This window comes from Ovis aries, chromosome 3 (genome assembly GCF_016772045.2).
Source record: "Ovis aries strain OAR_USU_Benz2616 breed Rambouillet chromosome 3, ARS-UI_Ramb_v3.0, whole genome shotgun sequence".
NCBI lineage: Eukaryota > Metazoa > Chordata > Mammalia > Artiodactyla > Bovidae > Ovis > Ovis aries.
Window position 1 is genome coordinate 12,340,320 of NC_056056.1, and position 20,883 is coordinate 12,361,202.

Below are 20,883 nucleotides of genomic sequence, written 5' to 3' on the forward strand. Positions count from 1 at the left end.
CCTCCTATAGCATTCTCATGCCAGTGCTCATGACTCTGGAGTTATTTCCGTTTTACAGAAGACTTAACTGAGGCTTAGATTGAATAATGTGCCAAATGGCAAAGCCAGTATTGAACTCAACTAGAAAATGACAGAGCCGAATCATGAACGTGAGTCTTTCCAAAGTCTATTTCTTGGGGTTTTAGCAATGCTTTTTGTACTCTTAAGAAAGGTATTTTTCTGAGAAGTAGGTCAAATTCCATTGAATCATATACCCTTTAAGGACAGACTGTCCTGTTCTCCTGAATTCCCAGGCCCTGGCCCCAGACAGTTGTTCCATCACTGCTTACAGGAGGACTTTCCACTCTGGGAGAGTGACTCTGCACCTGGACTCCACGTGACTTTCAGAAAGGCAGGTGCCTGTGTTGGCCACTGAAACCTCCAGTGCCCCCACTGGAGTGCCAGATCAACTGCTGAACAGAACTCTTCTTAGCCAAAGATTGCCAAAGGCCCAGCCTTTTTAAACTCACTTAAGAACCAGCCATCCGTGTAGCCAGGGAATTGAGGATCACACGTGACGTGATTTCTCTGTAAAAGTGCCTGGACCTCTCGATTCTCTGCTCCAAGGCTCTTCTGGTTTTGTCTCCTCTTCTGCAGCTGTGGGAGGGGCCCTGGATTTACAGTCAAGAGGCCTGAGAGCAGGCCACTCTCCCTCCCTCCAGTCTATGTCCCTATCCGCGGAAGGATAAGCTCCTGGCACTAGAGCCATGGAAGAAGCAGACAAGGCCGCCTGGACCTGGGACTTAGAGCACGGGTGGGGGTGGCGTGGGGGTTCCAGTTTGCTGAAATGACTTTCACTGAGTCTGGCCAGCAATGCAGTCCTCTCAGGCCTCACCTCAATCTATCGTAGCCCCACGTTCAGTCACTCCCTGATTCAGCTTCCCGAGCACTGGAGCCATGTTCTAGAGAACAGTGTGTTGAGTTGATTTTTTTCCTAGCTTCCCTCTGCACCCGCTCCTCCCGCCTAAGTCACCACCACTCCATGCTATGGCCTGTTCTAATTGTCCCCAGAGGACTCAGCTCTCCTCAGCCTGTGTCCCCCGCTGTCATGCCCCCCAGCATATTGGGGGAACTGCAACCGCTACAGCTCAGCAGCGCTCTTACCCTCTCCCATCCGAGAGGCAGAAGCTTCTTAGCAGCGCCTTGCCCTGGGGGAGCTGCTGTGATCCACCCAGTGTCCCACTCAGAACACATGTACCGCATTACCCTCTCTCAGTACCTATAAATCCCCCTGGTTTACTCTCCTGGTTTCTAGGCTGGGTGTGGTCAAGAGGCTGCTTTCCTCCCACCATTTATAAATTCGGTTGCGAAAGAGCTAATACTTCCTGATGACAATCAAAGCAAAATAATTACAGAATCTGGAGAACTGACATTGGTTATATTTCTTCTACATGTGCCAGGAAGCTTCAGTCAGAAATCTTGCTGAGCACCTATTTATCCAGTACCACACTAGACCCCAGGATAAGCAGAGAAATGAGAGAGTGAGCTTATAACTACAACCTTTGTACCAAGAATACATGGCAGGCAGAGCATCTGACCCTCGCCACTCAGGGAAGGGCAGGGCTGGCCCCCTGGGAGAGGTGGTGCTTGAGACAGACACCAAAGGATGAACAGGAGGCACCAAGAGTGAGACAAAAGGAAATGGAAGGTGTTTCAGGAGCAGCCTTCAAGAACACCTGAGCTTTCAGGGAGAGCAAGGGGATGAGTGGGGCAGGGTTGAGGGGAGAGAGGAGTTTGCAGAGGCTTATGTGTGGGGCCCAGACTCTGGAGAGCTTTGAACACTTCAGTCAGCATTTTCCAGGGAATATTTAACAGGTGTTATAGGGGATGTGAGTCTGTTCAAATAAATACGGGAAGCAGGACTTTCATGGGGCGCGGGTGGGGGCAGGAAGAGTTAATAGTGTGTTGCCTGTTGAGGGTAGCGTTTTTATCACAAGGGTTGACAGGGTTTGCCGTGCTAACCAGCGTCGTGAATCTCCAAACAGAGCAAGACTCAACACTTCTCATGTCTGCCAGAGGAACCCCCTTTTCTTCTTTCATACAGTGCATCTCCCAGGATGGTATTTCTCAGAAGATAGCTCAGGAAATGCCAGCCTTCCCCTGGGAAGATTTAGGCTGGCAAAGAACATAATTGGGCATGTTTGGTGTTTTTTTTTTTTTTAAGTCCACTCTGGAATAAGATGGAAGATGGTTGGGCAGGGAAGAAGCTGGAGGGTGGGAAAGCTGCTAATGGTGATAGTTGCTGGCGTCTACTGGCCAAACATCATCTCATTGAGACTTTCTAACAGTCCCCTCAGGTGGGCAGTGCCATTACCTGCATTTACAGATGAGGAAAGTCAGGCTTGGATGGTTGAATCGCAGGCCACAGGGTGAATGGAGGGCTTGGGTTCAGTGTGAGACTGTCTGACCCCAGCGGTCGTCTCCTAAACCCCCAGCCCCACTGCCACCCCTGCCGGCCAGGTCAGAGGTGACTAGTGGTGAGGGCTCTGGAGCTCAAGAAAGTGGCCACCCAGAAGCAGAGGGGTCGAGAGCAAGGGGAGCTGAAGACAATGAGGGAGCAGAGGGTGTGTGTGAGAGTTGAGGGCTTGGATGAGGACCGCAGCCTGTGCACCTATGGGCAGCCATGCTCATCTCGCTGGGTGGCATCCCAACCCTCGACAGCCTCCAGCTGAAGAAGGGTCCCCGGTGTGGGTTCGCCTCCACTGCAAACTGCACAGGATCCAGGAAGCCAGGCTGATTTCCATCCAGATGTGCTCTTAGTGTGCCATGAGGGACCCCAGTTCTCCACTAGGTCTGTCAGCCCACTTTCTCCATAGGCCACTCTGACAGGCCCTGTGCTGGGCACCAGGGATCCAGGGACTCTGGAGACACAGCCTCTCCCTGCAGGAGTCGGGTGTGGAGAAGGAATTGTAAGGCAGGTGTGCTGTCTGGAGGACCACTCCATCTCCAACCAAGTGAAGCCCTGAAGTGCTGTCCAAGAGAAATGTAACAGGAGCCACACATGCAAGCCACATATGGGATTCTAAATATTTTAGTAACTGTATTAAAAAGTAAAAAGAAACAGACATGATTAATTTTAATAATATATTTAACCAAAATATCAACATATAATCAATAAAAAGTTATTGAGATATCTTGCATTCTTTTTCAAACTAAGTCTCCAAAATCCGATGTGCATTTTACACTTAACAACACATCTTAATTTGGACTCACCCTGTGTGGCCATTGGCCCCTGTCATGGGAAGTGCAGGTCTGGACTTTGCAGTGTAATGAGGGACCTCTGTGAACCACGAGGATGATCGAAGAACCAATCAGAAGCCTCCCAGGGCTTGCCAAGTGTCCGTGACCTTGGTCTAGTGTGGACTTTACTCTCCTTACACTGTCTTCATCTGCCCCACTGTCCAGGGCATCTAGATATCTGGGCAGGCTATTGAGAGGACAAAGCTTAACTTTCAACACAGAGGGTTCAAGGGGTGAGCCAAGAGATCTGCACTCCACTGATTTTTATTCAAAAGCCAAGCATTTTGTGCAAATTGTATTTATTCATCAGACATTTATTGAGAAGATACATTTTCCCCAAGGTACAGGGATGAATCCCTCAAGGAAATGAACGTTTGAAGGAGTAGGAGGGCAGAGGGGCAGACACGGAGCGATAGTGGGTGATGAGTGAGAGCACTGGGGGACAGCACCCAACCTGGGCAGAGTCTCGAAGGACGAGCAAAGTTTGTCAGGCAGATCAGGGTGGGGCGGGTCCTTCTACCTGCTGGGCAGGCATGAAGCAGGCCTGAGAGCCTCAGGCCATGCAAGGGTCTTTGAGTGAGCACAGGGGGCGGGGTTGGGGGGGAGGTTGGGAGGGGTCTGGGTAGGGCACGGCAGAGGCCAGGTCTTAGAGGATTTAGAATGCCAGCCTAGGGCCCTGGTGAACTGTCACCCCAGGACAGGAGGGGACAGCAGAGGTCTCAAAGCTGGGGGTGGCAGGGTCACACTGCATTTTAGAAAACCCCTCTCAGCCAGAGTAGAGAATGGCTGAGGAGCTCCAGGCGGGGGCCCTGCTGATAACAGTGATCCAAGCCGGAGGTGGAGGAGAGGGCCTCAGACATGGGGTGTGCAGGAGCCGGCAGCCAGCCATGGGAGCGGGAGGCATCAAAAATGGCCCTCGGGCTCTGGCTTGGGTGGCTGGATGCCCGGAGCTGTGTGTGGAAATGCGTCAAACCACCTCTGTGTGTACTGATTCCTTAAGTTTCCACTTTAATGCAGCCACAGAGACTCCGTCCCACTCGCCCGCCGCCTCCCAAGATACAGCGCTCGAGGCCCGTGAGTAGCCAGTGGTTCTGCCCTCTCACCTAACACTGCCTGAGCCATCTCCCCACCTGACTAAACCTCGGGGGTCTGAACTGAGCTGCCTTGCCAAGGAAAACCAGGAAGTGGGTTTTTCAGCTTCCCTCTGTGTGGCATGTACCCGAACTTGCATTTCCTGAGCTTCTGTCTCTTCTGAATCAGTTTGGCAACTTGCAGGTCGGAGCTGTAGGTAGCGGGGCTGCTGTGTGCTGTGTTTGCCGTGTGTGCCTGGTTTGAGCGCGTCTCCTAGTTTAAGCCACGTTGCTAGCCAGTGAGCTTTAAAGGCTGCAGCCGCCTCTTCCTCACAAAGGAAACAGAAGTCTGGCAGCAGGGGTCTCGTTGAGCCAGATCTTGGTTTGGAAACGCATTTGATGTCCCTTCCCAGGGGCGGACGCTACGCCCAGAGAATATCAAGCCGGCTCAGATGGAGACCAGTCTCCTCCTCTCCCGGGCCGCACGTGGGGCTCCACCTTCCCAAGCAAAGCTCCGAGGAAGGGCAGAAAAGCAGAACGAGATGTGATAAACCCACCAACACCGGGGAATGGGCAAGCAAGGGAGAGGGACCCATCCATGTCTTCTCAAGAGCAACGCCTTGGGAAAATACTGGGCCAGATCCGGCGTTCACCATCAGTGAAGTCCTTTTTCTTCTGAGCTAAGGTTTCAGTCATGCTGATAACTTTAGCAGCTTCCTTTAAAGTAGGAAGGAAACTGGCTGGGGCCACTGAGTGAGGGCTGCTGACCAAGAGAAGAGTTTCTCTGTTTCTTGTTCAAAGCAGCCACCACCCTTGCAGTCAAGCAAAAGGGGTCCGGTTCCAGCCCAGTGGCCGTCATGTTTCCCCACAAACCCGAGTCCCAGCCCCTCCTGCCCTCCCCACTGTGGTGTCCACATCCATCTTGAAAAGTGTGGCAGCTGAGGGGTGCAGATGACTGGGCTGAGCTCTGTCTGGCTTTTTTTTTTTTAAGAGTTTATTTGCATGAAGATCTGTTTGAGTCAGCACCAAACCAGAAGTGGTTAGGAGTGCTCTCAAACTGTGTCTGTTTTGAATCCTTGTCACAAGTACCTAGTATTGGTTGGGTGGCCTTCTCTGCGTGGCTGTTGGAACATTCTGTGGCACTGTCTCCCCTCCCGTGTACCCTTCCCTCCCCTCCCATGTACCCTTCCCTCCCCTCCCGTGTACCCTTCCCTTCCCTCCCGTGTACGGAGGTGCAGGGCTGGGGTGGAGGCAGCCATGACGCTGAAGTTCCAACCACACGTGACAGAGCCATCCTGTACCCCAGTCAGACCATGGTCAGCACAGCTGTCGAGGGGCTGAAATGCTTCTACTTATTGTCACTGGGTGGGAGGCACAAACAGCAAAGAGAAACTGCTCTGGGGGACAGGAAGCCAACGTCCGGGTCAAGTGTTGTGTGATTTAGTGAGAATTTCAGCGCAGTCAGTAGCAACGTGGATCTGGGGAGTAGATCCGCATGGATCTTTGTGTGACTCTGGGCAAGTCCTGAAGCTCTCTCTGAGCCTCGCCGCTCTCTCTAATACACTCTTGTTCATGGAGGTGTTTTGTGAGCAGGAGTATAGACATCATTCGTAAGGCTCCTCGCACAGGGCCTGGGACGCAGTAGCAGTTCTTCTTCTTCTTAATAGATTTTTCAGTCTTAAAACTTGTAAGGAATGACCCAGTTTCTTAATCATTCACCTAGGATTTTCATAGTCAGCGAATCAGTCTTCGTCATATCATCCCAGCTGAGCCTCACAGAATCTCTATGAAGTAGGCCTCTCCTCCACCTGTTTTAAATGAGAAAACTGATGCTCAGTAACTTAACCCAAGTCCCTCAACTACACAAAGGGGTCACCAGACTCTAGAACCTGTGGTCTTTCATGCATACCAAGTTCCCTGGGCCCTCCATCTCCACAGAGTCCATCTTAGAACTTTAATCAGTGGTAGCTTGTGTTCCCTATGGAATCGCTACGGCAGGGTTAGGCCCTGGCAGGGGTGCAGAGGTGAGAAGAACTGACAGTTAGTGAGCACCTTGTATGTCCCTCCGGACTGTGCTCCTCTGTCCTTACAACAACCCAGAGGAGGCAGATGCGATGCCCCCAGTTGGCAGCTGAAACCACAGAGATAATCAGAGGCCATGCTGGCCTTTGCACCCAGGCCTGCCTCTCTGCCCTGCCTGTCCTCACTCCTCACCAAGCAGCCTCTCCCAAGCCAGAGTCATCCAGTGGCTAGCTCTAAGAAGTGCCTAGAGAGACCCAGGATCCAAGATGGCAGGGAATCTCTTAGTAGGATCCGGGGCAGGATTGCTCCCCTTGAAGGAACTCAGAAGCTGGAGACAGCTACTTTTGACACCAGGTTGTGTAGCCAGTGTGAGGACCCAGACAGCCTGGGGGGTTGGGGTGTGGGGGGCTGGAATTCAGCCGCATCCCCCAGTGACTGAGGACTTGGGAACGCAAATATTGCCCTGAACACTGAGTAGCAGCTGCTTCTGGCACTGCCCTAGTGTGGGAGGTGACTGGCCTGGCACTCGGGGGTCTAGGATTATGAGACACTGAAGAGGCAGGTGGCCGAACAGAACTGATCCTCCTGGGCCTGGAAGCCAGAGAGGCCTGTCTTAGTTTCAGTCACAGTTTGGACACTTCTTCGCTGTGTGACGTGGGGCCATATGCATACCTTCTCTGAGCCTTAGTTTCATCATCTATAACATGGGTTGCTCTACCTACCTGTGGGGTTATAAGGTCATATATTTGTAGTACCTAGCACAATCCCTGGCAAGAGGTGGACACACGTAGCCCAGTCCTGCCCACCCAAATACCTTCATCCAAAGCAGGGTCATTGTGGGGCTAATGTGGGAGCCCTAGAAGTTCTGTGCTTCCTGGGCCTTGCGCTCCCCGGAGGTCTGGTCTGTGCACTCTGAGTGCCCTCATGCAAGCATTTCCACTGGGCACCCCTGCACATTAGGGGTGAAACTGGGAGATGTGGAGTGTGGGCCCCGTGGCTTCAAGGGCCTCAGAGATGACGGCCTGACAAGCTCCCATGTCAGGAGCCTCTGGCCTCTAACCGGGCTTTGCTGGGTCACTTAGCCGCAGGCATTCTCAGCAGAAGTATGGCCGTCAGCCCAGGGCAGTGGGAGTATGGGGGCCAGCATTCAGCCTTTCTGGAAGGAGCTTTGTAGCCTGGCACCTGTCGCTGGAGTTCAGATGTGACCAGAGGATTTAGATTTTCTTTGTAAAAAGAAGAGAAAGGAAAGAGCAGAAGAAAGCCTTGCCAGTGTCTGTGGACTCAGGGGAGTGGGCTGGGGTGTGCAGGGGAGAGGCAGGCTGTGGTCGGCCACATGTGAAGCGCTTTATAAGCTCTGTATTTATTATTTCTTGCTCACCATTAAAATCAAATGTACTCGGTGCTTTTGTATTCAATACACATTTAACCCTGCCGACTTAGATTTCTCAGGTTTTAAATCCAGTGGGGAATTGGCTGGTTTCCCAACTTTCCCCTCAAGTCCCCCTTGAACAGAGCTCTAAATCCCTGTTTAGCATTTTCTCCCCAGCGCGGCTGGGACCGGAGTGCTGGAGTGCTGGTGCGCTGGTCGCGTTGTGTGTGCGCATGGTTTCTTCCCTCATCCCCAGCCCCCACCCCTCCTAAGCACCCTGGAAAGATGGATCTGATCACTGAAATATGACGGGCCAGTTGTCTGCATCGTCTTGTGATTCGGGCTTAATTAAACCATTTTGTCTGTGTGTGTCTGTGCCTGATGTGGCTCTAGCTGTACGTCTGAGGCCGTGTGTGTGTGTGTGTGTGTGTGTGTGTGTGTGTGTGTGTGTGTGTGAGATCCGTGCATAGGCCTTGTCCTCCTGTGCGTGCCTCTGTGAGTATTTGTGAGACTGTGGGTCTGTTGGCATCTCCATGCCTCCGTGCATGTCTCTGGGTGGTTATCCATGAGAATAATTTTGCGTCTGCTTTGTCCGCACCAGTCAGACGTGCGTGTGACTCTGGGTGTGCCTGCAGCCGTGCGGGTGACTGTCTCTGGGTCTGCCGAGCCTTTCTCTCCCTCCCCTGCCTTCGCTGCCGCCCTCCCCCTCACACCCCTCCCTCTCCCGCTCTGTCTGGTTTATCATCCCTAATGAAGCAGTCTTCTCCATCGATCCTGCTGATTGCCAACCCATTCCTTTTGTTTGTTGGCGCTGAGCCATTCAGCGGCACTCTGACAGCTCAGCTCGTCTAATTAGCTCTGTTGTTCTTTTTCCCCATGTTTCACCACGTTGCAAGTTCAGTTGAAGTTGCCACAAACTTAATCCCCCCATTTCAGCCACAAGTTCACATTCCTAACCCACCTCTGTTGTACGAGGAGCAGCTGTGGGCAGGGACAGGGGAACGGGCCTTACTATCTGACCTTCTCGAAGCCCCCACCCCAGGACCCCGAGGCAAGGCAGCAGTCGCCCCAACTGCATACCCTCTTTGTGGTGCAAAGTCAGGTGCAAACCAGGTGATCCTGCTTACCAGCCGCCAGAGGAGTCAGGCTCTGGGCTGGAAACCAGTTCAGGGTTAGTGGGTGGGGGACGGATCCACTCGGGTGCTCAGCAACCAGTGACTGGACGTCTGCGCCGTGGAAGGCACTGTTCTAATAGCAGTGATAATAATAGCAACGTCATTATGCGCTTCTTAGATTCCAAGCAGCAACATTCATTTCAAAAAATCCGGCTGAGGGGGTCACTAAAACAGGCATGGAGCGGAGTGCTAGGCAAGGGTGAGACCATCGTAAATCCATCTTCTAATTCAGAGATGCCCCCTGTCTTCCGTCTGTTATTGATAAGGTCACAGGGAAGCATGATGAGCTTGTATTGAGCCCCCACTGTGTGCCAAGCCCCATGCCAGCGCTTTGCCTCCGTGAGCTCATTGGATCGTCACAGTAACCCCTTAGCAGACAGCAAGTTCGGTGGAATGCACTTGGCTTTTACCACATCTCTGATTTGCCAAACCAGGCTGAGATCAAACTGGCTGTTCCACAGGAAAAACTCTGGTTAGATCAGATGTGCGGAGGCCTGAGGGCCTGATGAAACTCAGTGAAGACTTGTCTCTTGTGCAGCCAGCTCCTGTGGCCTGTATTCCGAGGGCATTGTGTTGTGTCCCCAGCAGTGTGGGGTTTGGGGTTGGGGGAGGTTCCAGAAGAGGGCGCAGGGCTTGGAGCGTGCCTGTGCTCTCCGTCTCGGTCTTGTCCACTAACCTCAGCAACCGTGGCGTTGGCTGCAGTGGTCCCTCGCCTGCAGAACAGGAGCAGCCCCCGCACTGGGCTGCTCAGTCCTTCTTACTGGCAACAAAATTCCCAGATAGGCTCTCTCCAGACCTCCCCTGGCATTGTACAGAGATGGTGGTGCCAAATTTAAAGCCAGTTAGTGTTGACTGGCCCAAACGAGTATTCTTTTAAGGACACCTAGAAATTCTTAGCCTAACTCTCATCACCGGCTCTAGTAGGAGAAGGGAGTGTCTTTTTATATGATCCCTCATCTTAGCCTTCAGAGGCCATAGGTAGGAAAAAACCACGGTGTCGCTGCAGTCTGGCTGTGAACCAGGAGGCTGTGCACTTCACCATCAATACCCCCAGCTCCGGCCCTTGAGCTTGTCTGTGTGGTGAGTGCAGTGGCCACACAGACTGTGTGAGGGTCCAGACCAAGCCTTGCACAGGGCTGCCCAGGGGAACAGAAGGAGGACTTTAATTGGTACCCTAATGCTGTTAGTATTTGCTTCTCCACCCTCCTACTTAGAGAGGAAAACAAGCATCCTATAATTCGGCTGTAAAAAAGAACAAAATAGGCATGTGTGCCCTAAACACAAAGTCTGAGGGAAACCTCCTTGTTCTACCAAACTGGTTTCCAGGTTCCAGGAGAAGGCAAGCAGGACTTACCATTAGGGCCTCTTTGTTCCGGGTCGTGCCCAGACAGTGTCTCGCTGAGCCCTCAGGGCAGCACCACAAGGAGGCAGGTGGAACCACCCGCTGGGTGCAAATCAGGACACCCAGCCCTTCAGAAGAGCCTTTCTCCTTTGAGTAGGCCACAGATTCCAGTTCACAGGTCGGCCACCACTTCAACAGTCTCCATCATAAGCACAGCCTTTAAGTCTGTGCTCTGAAAATCCCTCAACGTTTGTTTTAGGGCTGCTTACCTGCATCTTGCAAATGTCCTTGAATGGCTTTTCCAACTCAGCCCTTCTTGGGGATTTTCCCCATGCCCATTCTAGGTGCGCCCTCCCCGTCCACACGTCGTTAAAAGACCGAAGAGCAACATCACAGTGGAAGCCCGAAGGACGTCCGTCTCGAGCCCCGACCAGTGAGTACCCCGTCCTCCCCGCCCCTCTGTCTGCAGGAGCCCAGGGGGCCAGTGCTTTGTGGAGCCCACACGGCAGCCCTGGCCTTTGAAGGGCTTCCCCGGAGCCCTGAGCGGGTGTTTCACAAAGAGGTCAGTCGGGGAGCAGGGCTTGATCTTCAGTGTCGGTTCCGCTGACAGTTGTCACACCAGCGGGAGGCCCCAGAGGCCAGGAAGCCGGGCACCGGGCTGGATTTTGAGTGGTGACACCCACGGGGTACTCAGACAAGCTCAGAAAGTGGTTCTCGGCTTTTTCTTATGCTAAAAATAGAGGGTTAGGAGGAGAGAGTTAGGAACCCAGTTGAGGGCACTGCCTACTTAATGAGGGCCAAGACCCATGGAATCTGGTGGGCTACAGTCCTTGGGACTGCAAAGAGTCAGACACGACTGAGCGACTCACTCACACGCCACCTTCCTAGGCGTGGGCTGCTCGAAGGGGGTGCACCCAGGGCCATCCTCATCCACCGCCCCCTGCACCAGCACCTCTGCTCACCTGTGTCGTAGCGTTTAGCTCATTATGAGTCTGCTTTTCTAGCTCTTGGGCCCAGAGCTCCTCAGGACAGGCACTGGGTTTCATGCCCCATAGCAAGCAGAGGACCTGACTTAGAGTCATTCCCTGGGTAGACGTTGGGTAGATAAGGGGAACGCCAGGGCCAGAGGTGAGCAGTGTGGATGTGGGAGGCTTAGAGCTGTGCATGGCCCCGGCTTCAGCGCTATCTGGAAAAGGTGGCACCGCTTCCATCAGAGGATGCTGTCTGCCCTTGGTCCCCAAGGTGCACAGCCCCTGGTCTCTGCCCAGACAACTCAGCAGCTACACACCAGCTTCCTGTGATGCCCTGAAAAGTACATGAATCCACCTCGGGTTGTTGGGAGAACCAAAATCATTGCCCCTGGGACCCTGACGTCCCTTGGGTAAAGAGGGCAGTGCTCCTCTTGGCTGCCCTGTTTTCAGAAAAGTTCTCAGAGAAGGAAGATAAGGGAGATGGCAGGTCCTAGCGAGAATAGGAGTCAAAAGGAAGCAGAAATTCCCAGATGCCGGGCTGCGGCCTAGCCCGCCTGCCATCCCACGTCAGTTCTTCCAGGATTCTCTTTTGTATCACTGGAGACTGTGGTGTGGTTACAGAACCAGCCTGCCTAGGAGGCCCTCAAACCTGTGTGTCTGTGTGTCTTGGGAGACGCACGGTGGTGGAGAATTTGGAAGAGAGGACTCCAGAAGTCGGGTGTAGGTTTCTCTTGCGCTGTGCACAAAGGGAATGCGGATTGTTTCCCTGCCATGGATTATGATTGCCCCCTTGTGGAGAGAACGCAGCATCGCTTCAGAGTGCCTCAGAGCTCAGATTTCTCTTTCGAGGGGGAAGAAATGCGTCACTTTTCTTTAAAGAGTCATCTCTTTAAAACTGGACTAAATATTTTATTATCCAGTATATAATATTTTATGTACTGGATAGAGGGTCATGGGCCTGGAGATACTGAAAGGCAAATCCAGAATATCCTTGCATTGTACCAGAAACACCCCACACCAACACTTGCCAGCCTACCGAAAAGCGTTGCCCATTTGTGGCCAAGTTGGTGATTAGAGCTTGGACCTCCCCGCCACATGTATTTATGCTGTTGCTTTTCCAGCCCAGAGATAGAAGATTGCTTCGTCAGTGTGTGCACAGAGCCAGTGTCTGGTACCCCCATCATTCTGGTGATTACCAGAACTAGGTCGGTACCCCTTTGTGTTGTTTTGTTTTATTGCCTTGTTCTAGATTTCTTTTGGGGAAACATTTGCGGTTGAAATGAACCAGTGGGAGCAGGGTTGGCTAGTTTAGTGGGCTGGAAAACTGGCAGTTATAGAAAACAAATGGCAAGTTCTCTGTGATCACACATAACGGTGCTCCACCATAACGGTGCTCCACCATAACGGTGCTCCACCATAATGGTGCTCCACCATAACAGTGCTCCACCAAACGGTGCTCCACCATAACAGTGCTCCACCGTAATAGTGCTCCACCAAACAGTGCTCCACCGTAACAGTGCTCCACCAAACAGTGCTCCACAGGAGATAAGGAGGTATATTTTAGAACATCACTCCAAGAATTTCTGTTCCCTTTTTTCTTTTTATGGGGGGAGGGAGGGCAGGGCTGCATTCCTATAACGCCAGCGACGTTTCTGGTATAAGCCGGGTGTTCCCTGCGTCTCTTCCCATGCTGCCTTCTCCCTGCCCCAGCCCCCCGTTGTGCTCCACTTCCAAATGCCATGTCACAACAGCACTTGGATGTGTTTTTCTCAACTGTCATCAGCTCCAGCTGGCAAGACCAACTTCTTGAAACACAGGAAGCATCCAGCGGAAAATATTTTAATAAAACAGACTCCTCATAAAATGTTGTTTTGGGGGGAAGAACCAGCCCCCCCCAATCTGTCAGCATTGTGTCGGGAGACACGAGAAGACAAGCCGGCGGGCAGGAGCCACATCCTAATGGGGCTTTGTTGCGGGTGGTTCAGTGCTGGGCACATGAACTCAGTGCCTGGCCCTTTAATCTGGCCTGGATTCTCTTGAATCACAATCTTTGTCTCCGCTGGGAATATCAGAGTGCATCAGAAACTTGGAGGATTTTTGGCAGCAGAAAGAGACACAGGATCTTTGAAGTAGAGGGCAGGATTTGGTCCTCCTGACTTCTTGCCCCAACTCTTACTGCCAAAAAGCACATTAAATAATTAACTGTGGGGACCACAAGATGGAGCTGATTAAGAATAAGTCGGTTTCCACAGCCTGCTGTGGCAGCGGCATCTGGAATTCATCGAGCCCGCTAGCCCTGCCGGCAGCCCTGCTGGCCGCTGCCTCCATCGAAGTCCATTTGTTTGCTTTCCAGCTTGTGTCCATTCTTGCATCCGTTCATCCCACAAACATCTTCAAAAACCTACCAGGTGTGAGCTTCTTAGGATTTTAAAGGGTGCCCTAAAGGGAATCCCACTGCTAAATTTTGTTGACTTGCATTTTCCCAAAGCAAAATGTTTCCTGTGTTAAATTTTGTTCCCCAATGAAAAGTAGGTGTCCTAGCCCCTCAAAACCATTTGATGGCGATTGGAAGAATCCTTTAGGAAGTCTTCTGGGGATAACATTTCCCTCTGTTTTTCAGTTAACATTAGCTCATTAATATTCAGTGATGACTTCTTGAGAAGTATTAGCTGGCTTACATTATTATTCACAGCAGGACTGATGGTATGCCCCAAGGATCCCCTAGGGTAAGAGTTAGAATTAGGAGGAATCGGATGGAATGGGCTGTGGGTCAGAGGCCAGTTGGCAGCAAGTACAGTGGAGCTGCTGATGTGTTTCTAGGCCCTCTTAGGCATCCCTTCCAGAGAATGGGAACTCAGGCTCAGAAAGCGAATGACCCAGGGTTCCAGGTCATCCAGTTAGAACGTGGCAGGGCCAGGGCCCAGTTTCTTCTCTCAGTTGTGCTGTGCTGCCCAGGGGGGTCCATGGTTCTCCTGGCTTTGCCCAAAGAGCTCCGTATCCTGATGTGTCTTGTCCTGCATGCTACCTTCCTCTCTACTTCCCTGGGGTTGGGAACCAGAGCTGTTCAGTCCTCTTCCAGCCCAGGAGGCAGTGTTCTCTGATGGCTAAGTGTTTCTATCTGGGGAAGGAAAGAGAAGTAAGAGAAGTAACATTTACTGAACATCCCTGAAGATCGTGAAGGGTGGGTAGTGGCTTTCCCATTGAACAGATGGGGAAACTGAGGCTCGGAGAGGCTTTCCACAACTTGCCCAAGGTCTGGGGCCTGGAAAATGGAGAGATTGTCTCTCCAATGACAGGCCCAGTCCTTTCTTCTGCAGCATCCAGCCCTTTTAGTTAAGAACCTAATTATGACTATGAGGATGATGGCGGCAGCAGTAGGCACACTGAGGTCACAGCTCCCCACCCCGTTAAAGGTAGGCTTTGGTTACTTCAGCGGGAGCATGCATGGCTCCCAGGCCCCACCTTATCTTCCCTCCGGCTTGCTAGATATGGGGCAATTTCCCATCCAACCTAAGGCTTAGAAAAAGTCGATAGCAAGCTGTAAAAGGCAGCACTGTGCTCAGTACTGCCCGCCCCTCAGGACCACACAGCAAGCAGAGGCCAAAGGAAAGAGATGACCTACTGGTCCCCAGGTGCTTCCCTTTCATTCGCAAAATTTCATTCTGCTGTGAGAGTTGGGAGGGAGACAGTTACGAGCAGTCTCCACCTTATTTTAAATCTTCACAATAACCTGGAAGGATAGGGCTGTCTTCTGAGTCCTAGCGGTGACAGAGCTTGTGCTCGTCATCGATCTGAGGTGTGCCCAGTCCTGGCCAGCCGCAGAGACCGAGCTCTTTCAGTGCATTCCTTGTCCGCTAAAGGTGACACACAGAGCACCCTCCAGTCTCCTGAGTCTTGACTGGCTGTAGGCTGGATATTTGGAGTTCCAAATAAGTAACTGAGAATAGTCCATGTTCAGCCACCAGGGGCCTGTAAGCCATTGCCCTGGCATTTTTCTGGCCAGATCCATGTAAAAAACTGCTCTTTATCAGTAATTTTCTTTGTTTGTAAAAATAACCCAGTAGCCTTACAGGTGATCTGGAAGTTAAGGAAAAGAGACAAGTTCATTCTGAATCCCACTACTTCAGTTCAACCACTTATTAGCATTTCTGCAGATTCCCATTCAGTCTTTTTTCTAGATGTATCTTGCAGAGCTGCCAGCCTCCTTGCAATATCCCATTGTACACTGGACTTCCAGGAAAGTCTGTCCTTAGCCACTCTTGTAGGCCGATATCCCCATGTCCTTGTTAGCCCCGTGGTGACCATGGAATGGAAGATCCCACTGTGTGTTTCTGTGTGGTCTGCCTGACCACACCCGTTATATGGGATTTATAAACTGTTCCAGTTTTTCACAAATGCGAAAAATGCCAAAGTGAATGTCCTTGTCCTCCAAGTTTTCTTATAAGAACAACTACCATTAACTGAATACTGCATGCTAAGCATTTTACATACATTGTTTCACTAAATCCTCATGGAAATCTGGGGGCAGGGGTAGGTATCATTAGCTCTGTTGTATAGAAGTAGTAGCTGTGACTCCAAGAAGTGCTGGCTGCCCTTGGTCACACAGCTAGGTAGTGGCAGAGCTGTCCGTAACACCAAAGACCAACCCTTAACCAGTCTTTTTTTTTTTTTTTTTTTTTAATGTGGACCATTTTTAAAGTCTTTATTGAATTTGTTACTACTGCTTCTTATTTTGTTTTGATCTTTGGCCTCAAAGCATGTGAGATTCAAGGCACATGGAATCTTAGCTCCCCGACCAGGGATGGAACCCACACCCCCAAGTCTCAACCACTGGACTGCCAGGAAAGTCTGTCCTTAACCAGTCTTATAGACAGATTTCTGTTCTGTGTTGCTAAATAACTTTCTGAAGGAATCACACCACTTTACACTCCCATCAGAACCGTGGACTCCCCTGGAATCTGGGTCCCAGAGACCTATCGGGATGTGCAGCTGGCCCTAGAAATCCTTCTGGACGAGGAGTATTTCTGCAGGTGCTGCTGGCTGGGCAGGCAGTGTGTGCACCAAACGGCCAGCCCCCACTGCTCAGGAATTGGAGAGTCTGCTCATCTGAATTGCACTGCGTGACCCCAGTACCCAAAGCCCCCGAAGATTAAAGTAAGATCAGAAGAAGCTGCCAGAAGCATTTAGTGAGAGCTCTGCCCAAAGACCAGGTCTCAGAACACTTTACAGTCGTATCTCTTCAAGCTGGTTGCACACATGCTCTGGCAGGAGATGACGTCTGCTTCACCCCCACTTCCCCTGCCCTCATGCTTTCTCCTTGGGCTCAGCACTGCCTCTGGCCAAGGATCACAACCAGAGCCCCTCTGCCCCCTGCCCAGACCCAGAGCTACCCGAGGGTGAGGGCCTGGTGTACAGGCCTGGCTTGGCATCCGCAGACTTGGGCAGCATCCTGGCCCACCAGCTGCCAGACCGAGACATTGCACAACTCTCTTTGCTATCTTTTTTTTTTTTTTTTTTTTTTGCAATACCTGTTAACATCCTGAAGAACACAGTCTGGGAAGCTGCCCATAGGAGCCGTGACTGCTGCAGCCTGCCTCCTCCCAAGCCCACAATACCCAGGACTTCCCCTGACGAAGGCATGACCTGCCGTGTTGTGTACCACCGCATGCCACGTGCACACACTCACACACACCCATAGTCGGTAAGCAAGGCAGGGCTGTGTGACCATCAGCCTTGACTCTTCAACTTCAAGACCAGAGCCTGGCCCAGCTCTGCTCAGGGATATTTACTGAATGAGTGAACGGAGGAATCCCTGAGGGCAGCTTATAGCCCAGCATCCTGGAGATGGGGGCGGGTATCAGTTAACAACCACAGATGTGTAAAGAGCACCTGCTATGAGCCAGGTGTGATTAGCAGGCTTAGCAGCACCTGCCTGGCCTGGCCCTCTAAGAGCTAGAAACTGCAATCAGCCCCGGGAGCAATCTCCAGGGTGCCAGCTGGGCCCTAGGACCCAGGGGGTGGGGGCAGCTTCCTGGGCACTATGGCCTGGCAAGCCGCCAGGAGACCAAGCAGGCGGGTGCAGACTCAATTAGCAAGGCAAGAGGCTCCTGACCCGACTTGGCCCCTGCCCCCTCTCCACCGGTGAGTTTTAGGCCCCAGAGACAAAGCCAAGACAGAAGCCAGGCATGAAGCCTGAGCCCAGACTGGAAAAGCAGGAGCTGCCGCAGGGCCCTGGCATACACAGCAGCCCAGGAAGACACAGGAACCCCTCGTGTCAACCACTTCCACCTACCACCCGGAAGGAGGGACTCTCCCAGCAACGGTCACAGTGAGGGATTAGATGCAACTGAAAAGCCAAGCCTTTATGATGCCTTCAGACACGGCACCCCCTCCTCAAGATGTCACTGAGCTCAGGCTCCTCTGAAAGGCTCTGCCACACCAACAAGCACCCTCCTCAGCCCAGATTCCACGTCACCACTTCCCAAGCGCCTGTTCTGGGCCCAGTACTTGGACATGTGTCATCTTGGTTAGCCTCCCCTGCTCCCCCAAAGTCTCAGCAGTGAAGGCATTGTCAGCCCACCCAGCCACGGGGGAACCGAGACTCTGACAGGTGGAATGACCTGCCCTGGCTCCAGCACACATACGCAGGCCCACTGGCTCCCACATCCACATCCGCTGCTTCCACACCAGACACCTTCCCACAACTGCTGCCGCAGTCCCTAGAATAGACTTGCACTCTTGGCAGGCAGAGACTGTCCTCAGGATGAGGGATGGGTGTTTCTCAGCATCTACACAATTTATCTTCCAGGTAAGGAGAGCACCCCCAAGGTGTCCCCTTCCCCATCTTCCCTCCAGCAGAGAGCATGAAGGGTGGGAGAGTGGAGCCAGGCCTCTCTGCCTGCATCAGTGTCCACCCGGCACCAGGGAAGGGCTCCTCAGTGTGCTGGGTGTGGATGTGGACATGAGAAGTTCACACTAGTGATCTTTGTGGGAGGAAGGCAGATAGACAGACACAGGTTGATAAATAAGTGGATGGATGAACGAAGGTTAGAAAGACAAAAAGGCATAACTAACCCAGGAGACGGAGATGAGGGCAGTGGAGCCAGTAAGTCCCCCGTGCCGCCTCCCCAGGCCACCACCGCCCCCTCCCCCTCGACCTCACACCTGGCCGTCAGTCCTCATGCTGGTGGAAGGCTCTCCACCACCTGGTCCCTGCCAGCCCCACCTGCCACCCTCAAGCTCCCGTGCCCACTCCTCCACAGAGACACCTCCAGGCTACTGTATAGCCTCTGTTGGACTCACGATTAAAGCCCAGCCCCCATGTCACTTCCCATGTGGCACCTTGTCCTGGGGCCCCTGAGCCAGGCACAGGCACCACTGTGCTCTGGCAGGGCAAGTCCCCAACAGGATGGAAAGGCCCTGGCCTCACACTTACCCATCCACCCTCGACCAGTCCACAGGACAGGAAGACACCTTTTCACCACAGCAGCCAGTCTCATTACTGTTCTTAAGTAGATATTCACCTACCGCTGAGAACAAAGACCGTGTGTCCAGCAGGTTCCCATATCTGTCTTTAGTTCTTCTTCCTGGTTAGCAGTCCTAGCCTTGCCCCAGGCACACGGAATAGCTCCAGTGGACGTTCCAGAGCTTCCCTTATGGGTCCTACACTAAGCTCGTCTCTTCCATAGAAGAGACTTGCTTCAGAGCCCTTTTCTCTGTTTTTAACCCACACATGTGCTAAGGTGCCCTCCAGAGTATCGGCCCTATGTAGCAGTGCTGGCAGGGAGGCATGGCAGCATCTCCAGATGGGGGAGCTCTCAGGTGACCCTGATGTGCTGAGACGTGCCCAGCTGGAGACCAGCAACCTTGACTGGGAAGATCTTTGAAGGCAGGACCTCCCTATTCGTCCTTGAACACCCAGGGGAGACTCTGAACAGGGTGGAGAGGCGCAAAATCTTTTTGTCGGCAGGTGAGCGTAGCATCTGGGCAGGAGCTAAGCATGCACTGGGTACCGTGTGAAGCCCTTCACGAGTGTCCTCATTCAGCTGTTGTGATAAGACTAACAAGAGGGCTACAGAATCTCCATTTTGCAGATAAGAAACTGAGGTTCAGGGAGGTACAATAACGGTCCCGAGGTCAGTCTGGCTGGCACTTTGGGGGAGGGTGGACAGATGGGCCTTGTCGTGCGGCCTGTCCCTGCCCAGCGGCCCAACAGGAGCCTTGTAATCAGTGGACGCCAGAGTGGCCAAGACCTTTAAAAGTAAAGATCCTTTGTGCTGGAATGAAATGATCCTTTAAAACATGATCACCAGCTCCCCTCATTCGTTACCTCTGGAGACCAAGTCCTTGCTGATTTTTTCCCCTTCTTTATCTCAAGTACATTTAAATGTCAATTAAATTTGAAATATCTACATTTGTCAGCATTTCATTGTGGGCCAGCGTGACGTGCTGCTGATTTGTCCACGCAATGTGACACATGAAGAAAGCTCTCGAGATGCAGATCTTCCTCATTAAAAAATAAGCCCGTGCGGTCCCGGCACGGCAGAGAGCCACAGAGCACGTCCCTGCTTCCTGACGCCGTGTCTCTGACATGGTATTTAAAAAGGAACAGCCGCGCCTGTCACCACTGTCACACGCGTGCGCTAGCCAGCGACACGTTACACCAAACATTAGAGAGGGTTCGGGGAGTCATCTGCATGGGAACTCCGCGCCGAGATGAGGTGGGCAGAGGCGGGAGCAGCCGTGGGAGACGCTAGGGTCTCAATGTGATGGACAGCGGGCCTTTCTTTCTCGCCAAGATTCCAGCAGCCCTCACTGGGTAGCCAAGTTTGCCACGACCTGCCTTTTCACAGACAGCTCTTTGTGTGTAATAAAATCCAGGCAAGTGGTGGGTGGCAGACTGCAGGGTAGTAGCTGAATTGGGTTAATGAGGGAAGAGGTATGCTTTTTTTTTTTTTTTTCATATTCTGCCTTAAGCTAATAAAAAATTTAAACCTGGACGTATTCGACGGTTCATCCTTTATCTCTGACAAATATCTGACTGTATGTTTCATGGGCAAACATGAGCAGCTGAATTTAAATAAGTTTATTTTGAAATCTCACCTTTTATCAAAAGTGGAAGGAGAAACACACAACCCCTTATTTCATTGTTTCAGATCCACAGAACTAAAGAGGATCACAAAATAGTTTAGATCCAAACTACTTAGTTGAGTAGTTTGGCAGATCCAAATTCCATTCTCTGCCCTTAGCTGCTGTGTGACACTGGGCAAGTGACTCTGCCTCTCTGAGCCTTGGCTGCTTTATCTGCAGAATAAGGATGATATGATGAGTAATTAATCAGAAACCATACGGACAGCATTTAGCCCAACACTTGTGAATACTGCTAGTGTCAGCAGCATCATCCATGTGGCCCAAAGCCTGGACCTGAAGAAACTCTTCTCAAACCACATGGCAGAGTTCTTGTCTGGGTATTTCCATCACTCCTGAGAGACAGATAGTGTGTCCAGGAGACACCCTGGACCCATGTTGAAGCCCTGCCCAACCAGCCTGACCTGGTCAAAAGAGCCAGCTGGAGAGGAAAATATTGAGCTGGACAATGAGGCTCCCTCTCCCCCACCTCACCCCCAGGCACCTTCGTGCTCTTGCCCGTGGGAGG

At 52.1% G+C, this 20,883-nt stretch overlaps 1 protein-coding gene across 11 annotated transcripts in view; it reads left to right on the forward strand.

The window, feature by feature from the left end:
- The window catches only part of DENND1A (DENN domain containing 1A), a 536,262-nt gene that overhangs the window by 503,882 nt on the left and 11,497 nt on the right, over positions 1-20,883 (forward strand). For 6 of the 11 annotated variants that reach the window (XM_027966460.2, XM_027966462.2, XM_042245722.1 and 3 more), the window contains 2 exons: positions 4,297-4,353; positions 10,602-10,690. The exons of 1 other annotated variant lie outside the window; for it this stretch is intronic. In XM_027966460.2, coding sequence (XP_027822261.1) covers positions 4,297-4,353; positions 10,602-10,690 — 146 coding nt within the window. Of the gene's footprint in view, positions 1-4,296; positions 4,354-10,601; positions 10,691-12,349; positions 12,434-20,883 lie in introns of all 11 variants that reach the window. 4 more of the 11 variants (XM_027966461.2, XM_027966463.2, XM_060411818.1 and 1 more) reach the window with 3 other exon arrangements.